Genomic DNA, 18051 nt, shown 5'->3' on the forward strand with positions numbered 1-18051 from the left:
AAGAGTCAAACCGTTCGGTTTTAAGTGCAAGCCTGCAGACTTCTTCTCCACTGAGCGATTTCTGCTGTCACTTAACCTTCCAAGAGTAAGGGGGGGGGGAATTTTGAAATAAATATAACTTCTACTTCAAAACCACTTTATCTTTGGCCATCTCACACACACACACACACACACACACACACACACACACACACACATACACAAAAGAAAAACATGCACAGTGCATCTACCAGCTTGGCTACATAGTTGACCACCAGCGAGTCGATCTTCTTCTTTCCCAGTTGAGGCAGGTATCTGTTGAGATGTTCTCGAAGTTTGTCGACTGTCTGCAAAAAATGCAAGATGCACACACGTTATTTTTTTTCCAGGGCTTGCGGCTTGAACTTAAGACATATTTGCATGCTTTATGCAGACATTTGAGAGCACTCGGCTCTGGGGTCAAATGGAGTTCACAATGGAGTTTTCCTTCAATTTCCAAAAGTAAATTCAATGGACAAGAGGGGGAGGGGACCTGTGGACGTGAAAGGACGAAGAGGCTAAAAGAGTCTAAGACGAGGAGAGGGGGGCAAATAAGTTTCAGGAAACGGATTGAAAGGCTGAAGATGATGTAAGTAGGACGAGTAATGGAGGGAATAAATGGAGTGAGATCAGAGGACTGGGTCATCCCAAGAATAGCTTAACTGAACTCTATTAAATTGAAGCTATCTGCTCTTTAAAAAACTATGCTGAGCAGAGGGAAAAGTCAAAGATATGAAATTGTCCATCAAACACAGCTCGGTTTAAAAAAAGAAAAGAGAAAAAAAAAAAAAACCCGGCAGGACAAGGACCTTAAGATGCCTCTTTTGTTAAAGAGTCGACTCATTTGAAGCGTAGCAGGAGCTTCACTATAACAGATGACTGTAGCGAGGGAAATAACTGGTTGTCAGCATTACACTGTGGCTTTTCAGTGATCTATATATCAACCTGTTCTATTGTAAGCGGGTGAAGCTGCTGCACATTTCTCGTGCCGTCTCCGACACCGGGGAGAAAATTGACACGTTGGGATTCGAATTAACATAAAGAACGCGAGATAAAAGAAAACTGCTGATGAGCATTCCAGCCACTGCTCTTCAGTTTTCAGTGACCAAATGTTGGGATTTAATTTTGTAAACTGAAACATCTTAGTAGTAGCTAAAGCAAAGCAATACCTAATTGAGATATAATCTAAATAAAATGTTTTAAAAAATCATAAATATTGAAGAATATAGACCTTCTAGCTAAAATAAAAACCCTACCCTACAAAGGATTCACTCATTTTTATCTACATCACTAGCAATATTGCTTTAGCGGTTTGCACCCTTGTCGTCATACTAAAATCGGTAGTAAATCACCCGAATGCCTCGTCAAATTTTCGGTTGATATCGGAGCCACAAAGAGGAACGGCGTTTCTAGAAACATGTCCCCGGTCGCCTGGTTCTGTCTTCAAAGCAGGAAAAGAACTTCCTGAAATCTGTATCCTGAAATTTGGAAGTACACCTTTGCCTAAAGTAGCATGGTGGCATAATATTTTACTTCAGTGAGGCCTGTTGGGGTTTTTTTGTCTTATACACTGCGAGTGCAGTCTTGTAGCCTTTGATGGGTTTTCTCACCAGGCCGATGAATGCCCTTTGTTGATGGTCCTCTTCTTGAAAAAGTGGCACCAGCTTTTTATCTACAGAAGAAGGGGGAAAAAAATACGCAAATATAAAAATGTGTTTTTGAAGTAACTTCTGATGCCAAAGATTATTTGATATTGCTACAAGTAATAAGCTATCTGTAAAAATAATGGGGGTTTGGGGGGAAATAAAGCAATGCCTTTTGCCCAAGTTAATGAGACAAAAGAGATGATGACTTATTAATCAGAAGATTTATTCGGTGTATTTTTTTATTTTTATTTTTTGCTTTAAAGACACATCTCTTCACCTCAGGGGTTTGAAGGCAGAAATCCAACTGTGCAAGTCCTTTCATGTCAGTCTCATGAAAGCAGACCATGCTTCATCTACCATACTTTGGATTCTGTTGCATACACAAATACACACCATCTTTGATCACACACACAGAAAGCAGGCTTTTTGATGTTATACCCTGACATGCTACGGCTATATACAGCTCCATCATAGCCAGGCCAACATGCAGAAGATCCAGTTTAATTTGCAATATGCATGTCTGCGACAGGTGCATCTAAAAAAAATTCTTTTTATGACGTTACTCACACTTTGTACACTAGTAAATGTAGATTAATCCTCTCTTTCCATCAGCTCTTAGAAGTTCCCCTTTCCGTGTCAAAGAAAGACATGAGAGCATGATTCTGCCACCACCATGCTTAACAATGAGTGGTACATTTAGACTTGTGTAGCACCAGTTTGTTCATAGCTTGAGATATTATTTCATAGCATTAATTCGGTTTAAACTTCTCCGAAACTTCCTCCCTAACCCATCCGGTCTGTCCGTTGGTCTTCATGACGAAGTTTGGGACATTCACATTGTATCGACGCCGTTTTCTCCGAGGCGCCCACTCGGCGTTTACAGACATCGAGTGGGTTTTCATGCTTAAATATAAATTGGAATTTGTTCAACAGTTACGGCTACATAGTGCTTTAAAAATGTTTGAAACAAAAGACTAACATATTAGACTGTTTTTTTCTTTTTCAAGAACGTGCCACTTAGATTCTTAGATTTATGCGAAACATGATCCTGTATCACGACTGTAGGGAGAAATCAAAAGATGGTAACTTATTTTAAGAATATTAACAGCGTGTCAATCTTTTACATTTATTTATGTTTATGTTTTTATGTATCTTTTTCCAGTGAATCCAGGATGTTGGACCTTCTGTGGCCTTAACAAAAAAAACAAAAAGTGTCCCGCAGTAAGGTTGACGTATCGCAGCTGCATTCGAGCTACAAGAGACGGAAAGCTGGAAGAGAGAGAGGAGAGGAAAGTACCCTATTCCCCACTGTTACGTAAGTTTCACATTCTTCCTCATTGTTTCACTTTATTTATTTCTCTTCTACATTCCCTCCTTCTCAACTCGCCCCTCCAAAATGAATCGGCTTCAGCGTGAGCTCTCCTCTGGGCACGACGCACAAACGCACTCGTGCAAGCGTTTGGCGTTGCATTATGTACGACGTGGGGTTTTTGTTGCGTCACGCGCCGTGCAAATGTTGCGTTGCCTTCCAGGGGATTTTGCTTGTAAGTGAACGCGAAGCGCTCTCTTTGGTTTGGCTTACCGAGGCACCAGGTGTCAACCACTGAAAGAACCCTGGAAACAAGAAGAGAGACGCTTGATGAAAAAAAAAAACATGACCTCAAGTTGGAATTTCTTTTATTTTCTCAGAACAGTGAAATATGAAGCTGCACTGACTCAAAAATAAAAAAATAAAAATCTAAAACTATGGAGGTGAAATCCAGTTCAAACATGAGGGAAAAATCTAATTATTAGGTTTTTATGATGTTTTGTTTCATTTTCAGCAAATTTGACATCAATTAGTGTCTGTCCACCAAACTGCTTCATCATTTACAGCCAAGAGTCTAAAGTTACCACAGCATATTTGTTATTTCTAGAATAATATTAGGTGGAAGGAGCAAAATACATGGAAATATTAAAAGATCTATGACTGGCTGCAAAAATCAACTTTTAACGGAGTACATTTCAGTTTGGGGTTTTACGTGAAGAATTAAAAAGAGGTCGGGTGGGGATGCACTTCAACAAGGCACAGTATCTTCATATCACTATCCACAGCCGGGTGAAGCATGTTTATGAGCCAGCAGACAAGAACAACAGACTGAGGAGCACTTGAACTACATCAGGGATGCATCATTATCCTCTTGTACTTTGCTTTTAGTCAGCACTACATGCATCATGCTGCCGCTTCAAAGACTGTGTGAAGTGCCAAATTGTAAAGGAGCGAGGGAAATGTTCAAGGTTTAAATAATTGGGAGGAAGCAGCAGAGAGTTGGGGGCTGAACTAGAGCTGTGCTCTTAATCTTATTGTACTGCTTACTGTACAAGGATAATAAATCTAAAAGTCAAAAACGCCGCACCCTTAAAAGAAATCCAGCAACAACACATATACAAAAAATAAAAAATAAAAATTGTGGTGATAGGAAATAAAAGTTAAGGTAAAAGCCCAGAATTTAGAAGTGTCATTTAGCGGTTTTGAAAACCACGAGACGTTTCTCTCCTGCAATGCCAGACCAGAAAAACAAAAACAAAACAAAGAAACCGCAAAAGATCTTGTGAAAACTAAAGCGACGCGCTAAAAAAAAAAAAGGCAATTTAAAGCTGCAGTAGCTAGAAACAATCTGTTAGGCATCTGGCTACAGAACTCGACTAATTATTTGAAATAACAGCAAATAAGGCCATTTTTATACAGTTTTACCACTGCTTGTTATTCCAGTAGTTTCACTTTATTGGCTCATAACTACTAAGTGGTAAATACTATAATACTGTAATATAAGACCAGATTTGTATGAGTCATTTTTGTAAATAGGTCAATGTTTTTTGAATACCATTTTGTGAAATAACACTTCTTTTTTTTTTTTTTTTTTTAGCTACCATTAAAGACCTACCGGATTTTATCAAAACTAGGATGGGGTTAAAAAGTACCACAAGCTTCTAGATAAAAGTCTTCTTAGGTTTACATTTAGTGCCTTTTTATTAGTGAGATTTCATACAGATAATGTAGAAAAGCAGCGATGCGGTTCCTCCCCCCTGCTTCAGGTCTGCGAGTTCGGAACATATTTCTTAATAGAGCTCCAGTGGGAGGCAGACCTACTTCTTTGTGTTCTCCAAGTGATTCACATGGCTGGAGGCTTTGCTCTCGGACCTCTGAAACAACAACAACACCACCACCACCATCATCATCATGGGAGGGATGAAAGTACACTGACATTGTTGGACTATACCCACAGGTATGCTGACAAGGACATCCAGAAAAAGACACCTCCACATTAGCAGGCCGTTTTTAGAATGGAAATGATGAGTCAAAAGTGATTTACAGTAATTTATATGCATGAAAGGTTTTTGCTTTATACGCACACACACACACACACACACACAAAAGCACAGCCACTCACCAATTTATCCCAGTCGGCCCGGATGTGTGAGGTTCTGTATCTTGGGTTGGAAGCGGCGTTCAAACATTTCGTCCTCTCTGTGTTCCACTGCAGCTCTGCCCAGAAACCTTGGAGCCGCGTGGCCTGCACAGCGATACGCGGAAACAAACAAGCAAGGACAAACCAGAGTGAGGATCATTTGCAAATTAGCTGCATATAAACAGAAACACAATCAGATGTCAAATAGTTTTTTTTTATGTCCACCACTGAAAATGCAGCGAATCGGTGTGTGTTTTTTAAGGGTGTGTGTTTTTTAAGGTTAGCAAAGGACAAGGACCGCATGCAACTCTTGAGTAAAACACCAAGGTTTTGTCCACAGCGCAAATATGCAACACGAAAATACGCAAACAACAAATATCCTGCTACTGAGACAATAACATATTGATTTTAACAGGAATAAGTACCTGCGGTATTTGTCATTTGATTTTTCTCTGAGGAATTTAAAACAGTACTTTAGAAAAAAACAAACAATTGCTTGTAGTTGCCACTAAGCTGATATTGGCTTGCTAAATAGTCTGGCTATCAGCTAACCTACGAGCTAGCTATGAGCTGACAGCTCATTAGCTAGCCTAACTGGCATAGCTTAACAGTCAGTTAGCAAACATGCTAATTGCCCAGTGTTTTGAAACGTTTTTAGCTTAACAAATAGCACTCATTTAAATGTATTAAAAAGTGTGTGTGTGTGTCAGGCACAATGTGTGTGGGAGGGGGGGGGTTGGTTATACCTTTCCCTTAAAATCAGGCACAATGCGCGGCTCTGTGGTACACGAAACACCAGGGAGCTCCAACAGGCAGGCTGGGACTTCCTGAAACAAAACCCCAAACCACACTAAAAGTAAACACCACAAATTTCTATGACACAGATTATCTTTCTATGTAGAGTAGGGTAATCTAGTTCATGCTTGACCATTTCAGGTTTTTGATGTAAAGATTTTCAACGGAAAAAAAGAGTCCCTTTAGTTTAACCCTGAGCTTTAGCATATCACTGGCACCTTGTGCAGAGAGCCATAACACCTATATATATTTAAAAAAAAAAAAAGCAGCCACTGTTTGCATGTCTATCTGCTAGTGTGCATTTAAGCAATAGTGTGTGTGATACCTTTTTTTCAAACAAACAGGAATAAGGTAGGACTTTATCCAGGCCAAGAGACTTCTTATAGCAGATTCTAAATAAAGACGCTGCATGACAGAAACATTCATGTGTAAATATAGAGCACAGATACAAGCTGTCAACAAAAAGCTTTGAGGCACAGGTATGTCTACATTTATGTACACTTGAATGCAATTAATAAATCTTATTGCCAAATCTTTAAAGAGCACACACTTCTAAAATCATATTGAATAGACATCACCTTTCAGTCGGAATAGTAACATCTGTTAAAGACTAATAAGTGTAAATGTATCAAAATGTTATATTTAATTGGCTATGGTTTTCATTTCTTCATCTTATTTGCTTTCTACAAGCACCTAATCATCTACAGTCCGTTTTGAGCCAGCTGCAAGTCTCCAAGGTCGAGAGAGAGAAAGAGAGAGAGAAAAAAAATCTATTTTCTAAATGCCCTGATTTGTGTGGGCGGCTTGGCACAGGTTTGCGAGGAGAAATTTAAGAGCCAAACAGAGTTGATGAAAGAATTCAGCTTTGTGTAGACTGGATGTAAGCATTCGAGTTGTGATGGACTGATAGAGGTGGAGGAAAAGAAACGGGAGCGAGTGCAGCAATAAGACTCTAAAAGGGAAGAATAAGCCACACTCAGGAGGCTCACGCTGACTGACCTAAAATGAACTCCTGGATCTGATCGAAGGATTCAAAGGCGTTCATGTTGTCACACAGCCATTCGACAACCTGGAATAAAAATGGACGCAAGGCGGTTAACTGCACAGGAAGTAAAATAGTTCTTAACTTCTATGACTTTGTAGAAATGGCTGCATGGTTTGTTTTTGTGCAAATATTTCATAGCTTGCATTGAAAAAATAAAATGGGTAACTCAGGCATTTGGACAAAAGGGAAGCTGGTGGTAGCAGCTAGCTGAGTTAGCTTATAATAAGAGCAAAGGTCAGTTTTATACTGCAGTAAATCATCATTTATAGGTTACTTGACATCCTTTATAGCCTTTTTACATTATAAAAACGACTACTGCTGTTATTACTTCAATTAGTGTGTATAATTTAATATTCTGTACAGTGTCCTGACATAAAGCAACTCTTTGTTTCCGTGGTGCAGCTTGGCAAAGTGGACAAATCCGTCCCAAAACGATTCTTCCATAAGAGCGCTAGACGATGACAGTAATGCGTTCCCACATTAAATATGACAAGACTGGATGTGTTCTTAGATTATCAGCAAACTCCCACCATCATTCTTGTTATTGCAACAAAAAAATAAAAACGACAAAAAAAACTGTCTTCATCTTGTCAGATCAATTGTTCTCCTGTAGGGTTTTATTGTAGATTAGGGCTGTCTCTAGATTAGTTTCATAATCTACACCACAAAAACTTGAAATTCTAACAACTTTCAGATGGTTGCATTTCAGCTAGGCGCTTTGAACAAACAGATTTTTGCCACGTGTCAATTTGAGTCGAATCGCGCAGCGTTTCCCTGAAGCTACAAAATCATCTGAGCAGAGCCAAAATCATGAACATGTAGTCACATTTGATAAAGGTGCTACTGTACTGAAAGCCCCCCCCTCCCATAAAACACAAACGCGATGCGGAGCGTCCCAATTTCTATTGCTAGGTCCCCTAATGAAGCTGGTGAGTCATTTAACCTTTAAAGAAATAATTTATTTCATCTATAGGGGCAGCTGGAACATCCCGTTTTAGATCCAACACTAATAAAGTCGTAGTCGTACTCAGCACAGTGTCCAAACCAAATATCAAACCATTAATTTCTGCCGTCGACTCTGCCCACTTGTCGTCTTCTCTCACTGGTTTAATCACAACTTCAGCTTAATGTTCATGTTCCTCCTGCCTTTCTTTCCCCAACTCAAGGTTGACACCTACAGCATTTCCGCGGAATTGCACAAACAGAAATTTTGCCCTATGAATTATTCTTATGAAATCAATTTTCCTAGAGGTAGATGTGCATGAAAGTAGCCTAAGTGTATGCATTCTCTTTCCTTCTTTCTCCTCGTCTTTGCATCAAGGAGAGCAGATTGATCTCGTGTGTTTTGTTTTTTTTTTCTTTTTCAAAACCCGGGAGCAATCAATGGCTTCGCCTTTCTTGATTTTCCTTTTTTTTTGTACTCAACAGATAATATCGAAATGCACAGCCAAATGCGAGCGTGAGCTCCGCGCCTTTGGACTTTAAAGGTCAATATCTTTGTCCACACACTTCATTATAACTGTCTGCTTGTGCACCTTCAGCTCCAGCTTCGGGTCGTCTCCCATGAAAACCAGCAGGCAGTGGAGGGCAGCCAGGCGACGGGGGTCGGTCCGACCGCTGGGACACCTTGGGCATAGGTGGGAAAAACATGACATGTACCTTAATGTGAGCGGACGCAGATGAAGAGGCCAACAGTTGGTGTTGGTAGTTAGAGGGCCTTTCGATACGCAAACTCGTGGAAAGAGAAAATCGGTCATTTTCTTTTTTTATCTAAATAGTGTGTGGTGTAAAAATATTTCCTGAGATATCCCTCTGAAAATAATTACCTTTAGAAATCACAGACTTGTAGTTAGTTGTAAATAGAGACCATACCACTAAACATGGCATTCTGACATACAGTTGCTACAGAAACAACGAAGGGGGTAAGAGGTGATTTCGAGCGTGGATGGAGCTAATTACAGGTCAATCTATAAAGAAATCCAGTTAAAGGCTTCAAACGTTTTTTGTCTTTTTTTTTAACTGTAGGATAGTGACTGGCCTAGTCAAAGTCTAGACCTAACTCTAATTGAGAAGGTGGGGAAAGACGAAAAAAATTAAATGTTTGCCGACACTCTCCAGCCTACTTGAGTTGTAACTTGACAGAATGTGTGAAAGTGTGAATACCTTTGCTTTTATTTCTGAAAAGCATTGTGTTTTTAGTAAAGTGGAAAACCTAATGAAATCAGAGGACAGAGCAACTTTTGAGTCAGATGGCTCTTCCTGGGCTGTCTGCTTCCAAACTTTGCGGTCGGAGTCAAATGTATTTAAAATTCAGCAAGTGCGTACACACGAAAATAACTCCGACAAATGGAAAATAACCCTCCGTTTCCACCCGGCTGCTTCTTTTCTAGCAATGTTCCACCACCCCTACGCTCTCATGTCTCTTGTCTATTTATATTTAAAGCACCAAAGCCACCATCACTGCACTTCCAGAAAAAAAAAAAAAAAAAGTTTTGCATTGCACTCACCGGGCACGCGCGTCTGATCTGAGGATCTGCAGCAGGTAAGCCGGGCTAAGCTCAGCGGTGCGAATCGACCCACTTGCCAGCTCCAGAAGGCGAACACCGGTTTCATCATCCTTGTGCATCACGGTGAGGGCGTCCGACTGAAGCTGCGCGCCCAAGTTGACATCCTGACCTTTAAAAATTGACAAAGCGGACACGGACGTTAAAAGCCAAAACCACCTTGAAAGTGTAGCGCGGCCACTGCTGGGCTTTGAATTGTGAGCTACCGGTTAGGAAGAGGGAGTGACACAGCAACTCCTGCTGCCTGGTGTTGATGCAGTGCAGGAAACACCCCTGCAGATACACCAGGATGTAGTAGCCTGCATGTGAAGGTATAACACGGCATCACAGTCAGAGAGCACGTTCTGCAACAGAGACGTTTATTGGACACCACTAGGCAGTAGCTCATACTGATGAAGTTGAAAATAACACGGTCCTCCCATTCCTTCAGTCAGCTACAAACTTAAAACGTATTCTGGTGTTTGCTTATGATGCGTTTCTGTGTGTGCGGTGACCTATGGGGATGAAGAGCGGATGAAGCCGGCCCGAATTCAGCGCGTCGTTTCCGAGAGACACTCTGAACCTCTTGCTGCAATCTGCAGGGAGTGAGCGGAACCGAATGTTGAGACGAGTCCAGAAAGCAGGAATATATACACGGTGAGCCGAGCGGTGAGTGAGCAGAGAGGTGAGGGGGGTGGGGGGCACGTGCTCACCTTTGTGAACTAAAACCACGACGTAGGTCAGTTCCCGTTTGTCCGTCAGCGGCTGGCTGTAGCAAACGCACATGCTTCCTGAAAAGACGAACCGAGAAACGGAGAGGTTTAGGAGTCATGGATTATAAGTGATCTACTTTAATTGTAATTAAATCCCTCTGTATATGTGCCCACGATTAATCAGACGTACTGAAAAGCCCAAGAAGAAGAATGCAAAGTTTCTGATTTGGATTCCAAAAGCAAACACCCGACAACCCAATGCATAAATCGGACACCCAGGTAATTCTCTGTTTCGTTTTCTTAATGTCATTTTTGGACATTCACTCTTCGCTATTCGCTCCTCGTGAACAAATTATTTCCTCAAAACGGTGCATCATAACATCTGACCAATATAAAAATGTTCTCACTATTTTAAGTGTTTTCCAAGTGTACACACGATGAGCTTTGGGAAAATAACAGTAGCCTAAAGGGAAGTTTTTTTTGTTTCATTCACTATCATGTTATCCATCCACCCATGAAAATATTTAAGGAATTATCACTAGACACTTCTGCCATTATTTGATTATGAATGTTTTTTTTGTTTTTTTTTTGCATAAATGAAGTAAACTAAATATGCAAAACTCTGAAATGGCAATGTAATTCAATAACAAAAATGTTCCAGACTTCTACGCTCTGATGGAACATCATTTTTGTTCCATCTTCTGCCCTTTTCTTGCATTTCAACAGACATCTAAAAATGTCTTCATTTTTGGTGAGGATATAACTGCTTGTCTTGTAAACAAAAAAAAAATACAGAGAGAATATGCCAACATTTTTCTGTGCTGTCTTCATTTTTTTTTTTTTACACACACAAGTCTCGGTATTAGATAAACATTGCCTAAATTAGACAAATAAGACAAATATTTTAAACGGAGGCTTATTATGAATATGTCCAAACAAATCAAGGTCCAAGTATTGATCTGATATGGTGTTTTTTTTAATCGCGTTTTACTGGAGCAAAGGCCTCGTTTATTTATCAGAACATGATAAATGTGATGATTTTCTGATCCTCTGTGGTCAAATTTGCCATCTTCTTTAAATTCACATGCACAGCGCCCTGCGAAATGATCCAAACCCGTTGAACTTATTCACGTTTTGTCATGAAAAGTCATCTTCAACTCTGTTGGGATTTTACGCGACTCTGAAGTCGAAAGAAAATATATATTTTGTGCTTTTAAGATCAAATATAAACAAGAAAAGTGTAGCATTTGTATTATTCTACTTCATAGAATCACTTCTGACAATAATTTAAGCTGTCAGCGTTTTGGTGTAAATCTCTAGCAGATTTGCACATATAGAGACTCAAATCTCTCCCACTGTGACCATGTTGTACTTCAACAGGAACAACTATAGAAATATGGAAAAAACCTTTTTTTTCCCTTACACTTCACAATCCTGCACTAATTTATTTAATCTTTTTTTTTTCCAGAGGTTTATGGTTCCATCATGACAAAACTTGGGAAAGTTCAAGGAGTTTGGTCAGGTGTTGTAATAAAACCCTTCACCATGCGTGCTCTGATTGAGCTACATTAGGTACTTACTTTCTTATTTTCATTGAGAAACATAAAACACAAAATGTTATACATGCATTTTTTTTTTAAATCAAAGAAAAAGTATGTATAAACAGACAGGTGTGAAGTGTGAATATGTTACCGTTTTGGTTTGTGAACACCTGCATCCTAATGAGCTCCTGCTCAGGTTTTTCCACATGATAGTGGTCAAAACCTAAACTTACAAATCTGTTGGACACACACACACACACACACGCACACACGCGTGCAAAGTCAACATTCAAGGTCAAGCTCGATACTGAATACACATTGGTTTTCCACAGTGTGAACAACGGTTCACCCACCTGACTGTGTGGAACGCATTGGCAGGCAACTTTAAAACGAGCTCAAACTGTGATAAAACGAGTCACTGTTATTGCGTGGTTGATCAACAATGGCAACATTTTTGATCGTCTCGAACACCAAACGGTGGCCCTACCACAGTGTCGCAGCTTTGGTTCGGGTAAAACTGGATGCATCTCAGCACAAACTTGTCCTGCAAATCAATTTTTTTTATTTTTTATTTTTTAAGAATCTCGTGTCATTTACAGCCACTTTAATGAGAGGGAAGATGGATGTGTTTTCGTATGTGCCACCTTGCGCGTGAGACAGTAGAGCCTTTGTGTGTGTCCGTCCCACTGGGCCCAGCAGAAGTCCTCTACGATCCTCTCCGCCGTCCTGGTCAAGCGCTCGGGATTTGAGATCACCTGGTTCACGCAAAAAAAAAAAAAAAAAATTGCACAATTTGCACATGCGAAATCTCCTCTGGCTCAGGTTTCGAAACGATGCGTTCTTTTGCTCTCGGCCTCTCTAAACGCTTTCCGATGAGCTTCCTTATTAATCACTGAGCGTGCGCTGTCGTACATAATCCACATAATTCATCAGCAGGGAACATCCTCAATGTAAATCTGAACAAACCCCAACCAACAAACTCCTTATTTTAGGAAAGCAGTAGTGAGGAGGAATCTGTAACTTACCACTCTGTAGCCTTCATGTTTGCTCAGAAGCACATGGTACAGATCCACATCTGAAACATCAATCACGCAACGATAACTCAATTAGTTTTTGGTTTCTTTCTTTCTTTCTGTTTGGTTTCGTCGTGTAGCTTGCAGCTGAGCATTAAACAGAAAACGATGCAAAGAACACCGACATCCATCTTCAGCGAGCAGCAGCAGATGGCTCTCCAGCGCTGATTTCGCCTCGGTTTCTTGATGGAGGAACTGAAACAAACGACGACGCGGATTAAATGGAGCCAGCGTAGAGCCCACGTTGATATTGATTGAGTAAGCATTCGAAGACACACCATTTACATCCAACGACGGAGACTTTTTAAAAAACAGCCACAATGTTCTGACTTAAAACGCCAAATGCTTTTGTTTTTCGTGTTTTGGTTGATATTGTGGTCGTGTTTTATGCAACACCTTCATTGAAGTGGGAAAAAAATGCTTGTTTCCCTGTGTTGCATGAATTACCTGCAGGAAGCAGGTATTTGAGATGTTTTTTTTTTCTTTTTTGTTAGAGCAATGAATATTCAAGTATGCTCATTTGTAGTATCCTGATTCTAATATGGGTTAATGTTAATTTAAAGACGGCTTTATAATTAAGGATGTAATCCACCTCAAGAACGCGTGAAGATTTTTCTCCTGGATAATCTGCATCCTAAATTAGCTTCAAATGATAAAACATCTCCACACGAGCTCAATTAAAGGCGTACAGTGGCGTGTAAAAGAAAGACGTGATAATTGGATTTAAAAGATTCAAATAAAAAAAACATGAGATAAATCTTGACTTCAGGCTAAGATGCCGTTGAGGTAATTGGAACAAAATAATACCCCGTGTACCTTTTTCCAAACACGATTACCGTATTTAAACTAGCAATATCAAAGAATATGTTGTTTTTTTTGTTTTTACTATCCTACACAGCTAAATTACAACTTTGATGATGAGCACATTTTGATGAAATCTATCCAAAACCAACATTTTAAATGCTGGATGAAAACTGAGAAGGCGAAAGACTGCCAACTAGTGGTCAGATGCAGCAATAACACAATTTTGTACGGTTTGGCGTGAGTTTGTAGTCAGAGTCAACATTCATCTGGACCAGTTAAAATGTCTAAATTTAAAAAAAAAAATTAAAAATCTGATGGTAATTTCCTGGTGAAGGTGAAACTTTACCTCAGTCTTTTTGGAGCCACTTAAATGTTCTTCGCTGTAGTTTGCGCCTCCATCGTTAAGTCAGTCCTGATGTGCTTCCTTTTCCCTGCTCATAAAAAGTCTCCCCACAGCAGGATACTGCCACGACAACGTTTAATGGTGGGGATTTTGTGTTTTTGCTTCTTTGATTAATACCAGAATAACAAGAACTGCACAAGAAATTTTGTTATTGTTGCCGTTTGGCCAATTTCTTTGTCATTTGGCTGCAAACTACTTTTTTTTTTCTTTTTTTTTTATCATAACATGAAATGCTGCATTTACACAAGTATGGATATTTTGTATTGTTGTAAAGCCTTAATGTTTTTTCTTTGTACTAAAATCTGAAATGGGGGAAACAAAAAAAATAAATAAAAAATAAAAAATAAAAACATGACCTGATTTCAGGCCGTTGCTATTAAATTTTAGGAGGTGGGAACACGGCTCGCGCATCTTTAACTCTACCTGCACTTTGACTCTGCAGTCCACCGCCTTCAGCACCTTGGTGTTGTTTATGGGGTGAATCTCGATCAGCAGAGTCAGACACTTTGATACTAGACAGGCAGGGGATGATGGAGAAATGTTTCTATCAAACCACAAATTCATTCAGGGCTTAAATTATTTAACGGGCTCAAATAGAAGACAGCATTTCTGGTGCGTTACTTGGTTTGAGGCGCTCCTGTCCGCTGGTGTTCTGTGCCAAGCTGACCGCTGAAGGCATAAAAGAAAAAAAAACAAAAACGGCCAAAGTCATGCTGCAGAAACAGTCGCACTAAATCTGTATTCATTAACCATCCTTCTGGCATGGCTGCAGAGAATATGCAAGAGTTTCTCCCTTGGTTTTAAAGTTCCTGCATTATAACATCGTAAAGTTATACATGTCTCCAGACGCACACTCTTAACTTTATTTGAGGTCAACAACCAAGTTCAATTGTTAGATTTTTATTCTGTACATGACCGAAGCTCACCTAGTAGAGTCTCTTCCTTGTTCAGAGAGCAGCTGCTGACACAGACCTGTTTGTCGAATGTGTAGAGGAGCTGACGGGGCAGAAGGCATAGAGTTGAGTGTGCAGGTGTGCAGTCGTGGAATAAAAGTGAAAATAAAGGAGTTGTGTGTGTGTGTGTGGCGACTTTGTACCTTGTTCTGTTTAGTGTTGGGGTCATATTTCCCAATCCTTGTGGTGACTGTTGCTCCCTTTTAAAGAACAGCACAGAATTCTATTAAAAAGTTGAAATGGTCAATTCCAGAAATGACTAATTTCAGCCTTTCTGAAGAATTTTGGAGCTAATAAGTAGCCAGGTGCTGCTGATCAGGGAGTGTAGCTTCTATAAAAGCAGCGAGTGTTGGCAGGTTGCCTTTCTGGAGCAGACAGGTGTTTAGCGCAACACCAAATGAGGGGTGGGGGGGAATAATTGCTTCCATCAACCTGTGAAGAGTCATCGGGTCGTCTCTAAACTGAAAATCAGAAAATCAGACCTTCTAGATTACTAATTAGCGGAAAACATTTCTGAAAGATTTAGCTTGCCTCTTTCGGAGTGGACATTTCAGCAAAATTCCCCCTAAAACTTTGACTGTACAACTCCCGGAGGTTGTAAAGCAAAAACAAGCTGCAAGACTGTATTTTTTTAAAATTAAAATTCATTAGGATATTCTCAAACTTCTTTCAGCTAAAACCCTTTTTTGAATTCAATAATGCTGCTTTTGTGAAATAAGCTTTGAGTTGATCTGCTTTATTTTAAGCTCAGCACATTTCCTGTGCCAATATGTGGTTAAAACTCCTAATCTGCCTGAAGCATGTAGCTCTACTTGTCATACAGGACATGAGCTGAATGGGATTGAAAGACATTGCTAACATGACTTCAAATCTATTATTTTAGTTTGTTTTGTTTTAATATAATAAAAAAGTCTGATATAAAAACTAATGTACAATCACACTAGAAATGGGGGGGGGGGGGCGAACAATCCCTTTCAACTCAGACCCTGAAAAGAGCTGACAGTCATTCACACCCTTCAACCTCCAAGAGCAACACATTCTTCAGGGGGTCCATCATTAAACATTCATACCTTGCAGCAAAAGATAGTTTCCAATTCTAGAAACGATTCCAAAAATACCCAAAAGTGTCGAGCTGATTCATGGCAGAATGAAGAGAGAGGCTGTTTTTTTTTTTGTTTTTTTTTTGATAGCTCCAACTTGAGGATGGATTGCAGACACACAGGAAAACCTTGAATTTTAATGTTTCACTCATGATAGATTCAACACAGGGTGAAGCAGCCTTAAAGCCATGATCATATAAGAATACTTTTTTATGAGAGAGCTACATTAATAATACATCAATGTAGAATGATTTCTGATGTGCAATAATAATTATACACTATTACACTCTTCAAATGACAAATATCTTCAATATTACATGCGTTATCAGAGTTATCATCCAGGAAATCTACTTTAATGTAATGGAAAGAAAAAGCATTTTAAATGGCACCAACATAATGTTAATCTTATATGTGTGAATATCAAAGTTTTCACATGTGACTGACGGTGAGCTTACCTTCCAAGAGTAAAGTACACTCCCATCTCTTTCGATGTTTAGGATGCGAGTGTCCACATCTTCGGAGTATTCTGCAAGTGCAACGTTATCATCAATGCCTTTCAAAAACATTCATACCACTTTGGGGGGGGGGGAGGTTATACATTTTGTCAAATTTCAAACACTTGCTACAGATGCTGAATCAAATTTAGGTCTCAACTTTTGACTGGACCATCCTTTGATCTAAAATATGAAATTTCAATTTTCTTATTTGAAAATATTTCAGAATAAATTTAGAATTTGATTTTGCATTTCGCTTCGCAATTATACAGTTGCATCTTTATAGATACAAATTTAATGTACCACGTTTCAGTTGTTTGATTTTTATTTGTAACAATAAACTACAGATTTGTTGTTTTAATTTTAAATTTAAATTATTCAACACATTGTAAAATGCACCATGACAGAGCTCCAAATATCCCTAAGTATTTTCTCTTTTTTTAAATGTATGTTTACACATGCTTTATTACTATGATACGCATTGTTTTGAAACGTTTCCTTCATATAACGTGGCAAATAGCCCCACCTGCTGTTTATTACACGCAGTGTTCGTAAACACAACAAATCACAGCCATTCAGATTTCCTTCGAGCTGACTAAAATTGGCTTTTCATGAATTTGCTGAGCAACAACACGCACATTATCTCTTAAGCATTTTAGCTCATTCGTTATTTTTTTTAAATAAGCTTACTCCGCGAACACCTGAACGCCTCACCTTTCACCCTGCACACCGATGCCTCTTTCTTGAGAAGATCAAACACCACGTCTCTCTGGAGATCAAACTGTTCCTTCAGCTTTAGCATGTCTTACAGAGTCCTTTTGTTTTATGGCACCATCCGTCCACAGAAAACTGTGTCCTTCTTATACTTAGGCAGCACCTAACATCTGGTTTCACTTGCTCATCATGTGACCGCATGGGGTTTTTTTTTATGCCTACTTTGCGAACAGGCAAAACTAGAAACAGCACTCGTAGGGTTTGTCTAGATCATACTTCCTCTCTTCATTTCAGACTTCTTTTTTATTGACATGCGGAAACAGCACGCTGCTCCAGAGTGAACCACGCCCTCCGCCGGGATGACAGAGCGGAGTGCATCGCTACCATTGGCCGAGAAACGCGTCCGTCCAACGGGATGGAATGTCTCACTGCGCCGGTGCCACTCTGGCCTCCCACTGTGCCAGCACTTCGCGGTTGTGTGCCATAACTTCAACCTAGAAAGAAAAGCTGAAAATAAAGCGGTTGTCGTCCTAAAATTTCCCATGTATGATCTGCCGAAAATATGAGAAGAAAATATAAGGCGTGCAGTGCAGCCAACGTTCAGTTTCACCAGTTATGCACAATAAATTACATGTTTATTCTCGTAATTATGTAATATATTGTATGTAAATGTCTATGGGAAGGATTTCCTTTTGAACAGAAAGTGTTTCAGTCAGCAGTATACCGATGTTTGTTTGCATTTAATTATTTATTTATTGCA

At 39.6% G+C, this 18051-nt stretch overlaps 1 protein-coding gene across 1 annotated transcript in view; it reads right to left on the reverse strand.

Annotated features, from left to right (window-relative positions):
• gsap (gamma-secretase activating protein) overlaps positions 1-17667 on the reverse strand; it is a 29845-nt gene extending 12178 nt beyond the window's left edge. Inside the window, exons 1-25 of the mRNA XM_014970817.2 lie at positions 17292-17667; positions 16539-16609; positions 15127-15183; positions 14957-15026; positions 14652-14699; positions 14454-14542; positions 12949-13018; positions 12776-12825; positions 12395-12505; positions 12238-12294; positions 12104-12150; positions 11902-11987; positions 10210-10287; positions 10012-10092; positions 9724-9816; positions 9461-9629; positions 8489-8579; positions 6908-6977; positions 6234-6313; positions 5860-5940; positions 5096-5218; positions 4795-4847; positions 3247-3278; positions 1629-1690; positions 231-326 (exon numbers count right to left, since the gene is read on the reverse strand). Of these exons, the coding sequence (XP_014826303.2) occupies positions 231-326; positions 1629-1690; positions 3247-3278; positions 4795-4847; positions 5096-5218; positions 5860-5940; positions 6234-6313; positions 6908-6977; positions 8489-8579; positions 9461-9629; positions 9724-9816; positions 10012-10092; positions 10210-10287; positions 11902-11987; positions 12104-12150; positions 12238-12294; positions 12395-12505; positions 12776-12825; positions 12949-13018; positions 14454-14542; positions 14652-14699; positions 14957-15026; positions 15127-15183; positions 16539-16609; positions 17292-17379 (1953 nt within the window). The 5' untranslated portion in view covers positions 17380-17667. The remainder of the gene's footprint in view (positions 1-230; positions 327-1628; positions 1691-3246; positions 3279-4794; positions 4848-5095; positions 5219-5859; positions 5941-6233; positions 6314-6907; positions 6978-8488; positions 8580-9460; positions 9630-9723; positions 9817-10011; positions 10093-10209; positions 10288-11901; positions 11988-12103; positions 12151-12237; positions 12295-12394; positions 12506-12775; positions 12826-12948; positions 13019-14453; positions 14543-14651; positions 14700-14956; positions 15027-15126; positions 15184-16538; positions 16610-17291) is intronic.
• Between the last annotated feature and the right edge of the window lie 384 nt (positions 17668-18051).

Source organism: Poecilia mexicana, unplaced genomic scaffold (genome assembly GCF_051168715.1).
Source record: "Poecilia mexicana isolate PSO_F unplaced genomic scaffold, ASM5116871v1 scaffold_23, whole genome shotgun sequence".
NCBI lineage: Eukaryota > Metazoa > Chordata > Actinopteri > Cyprinodontiformes > Poeciliidae > Poecilia > Poecilia mexicana.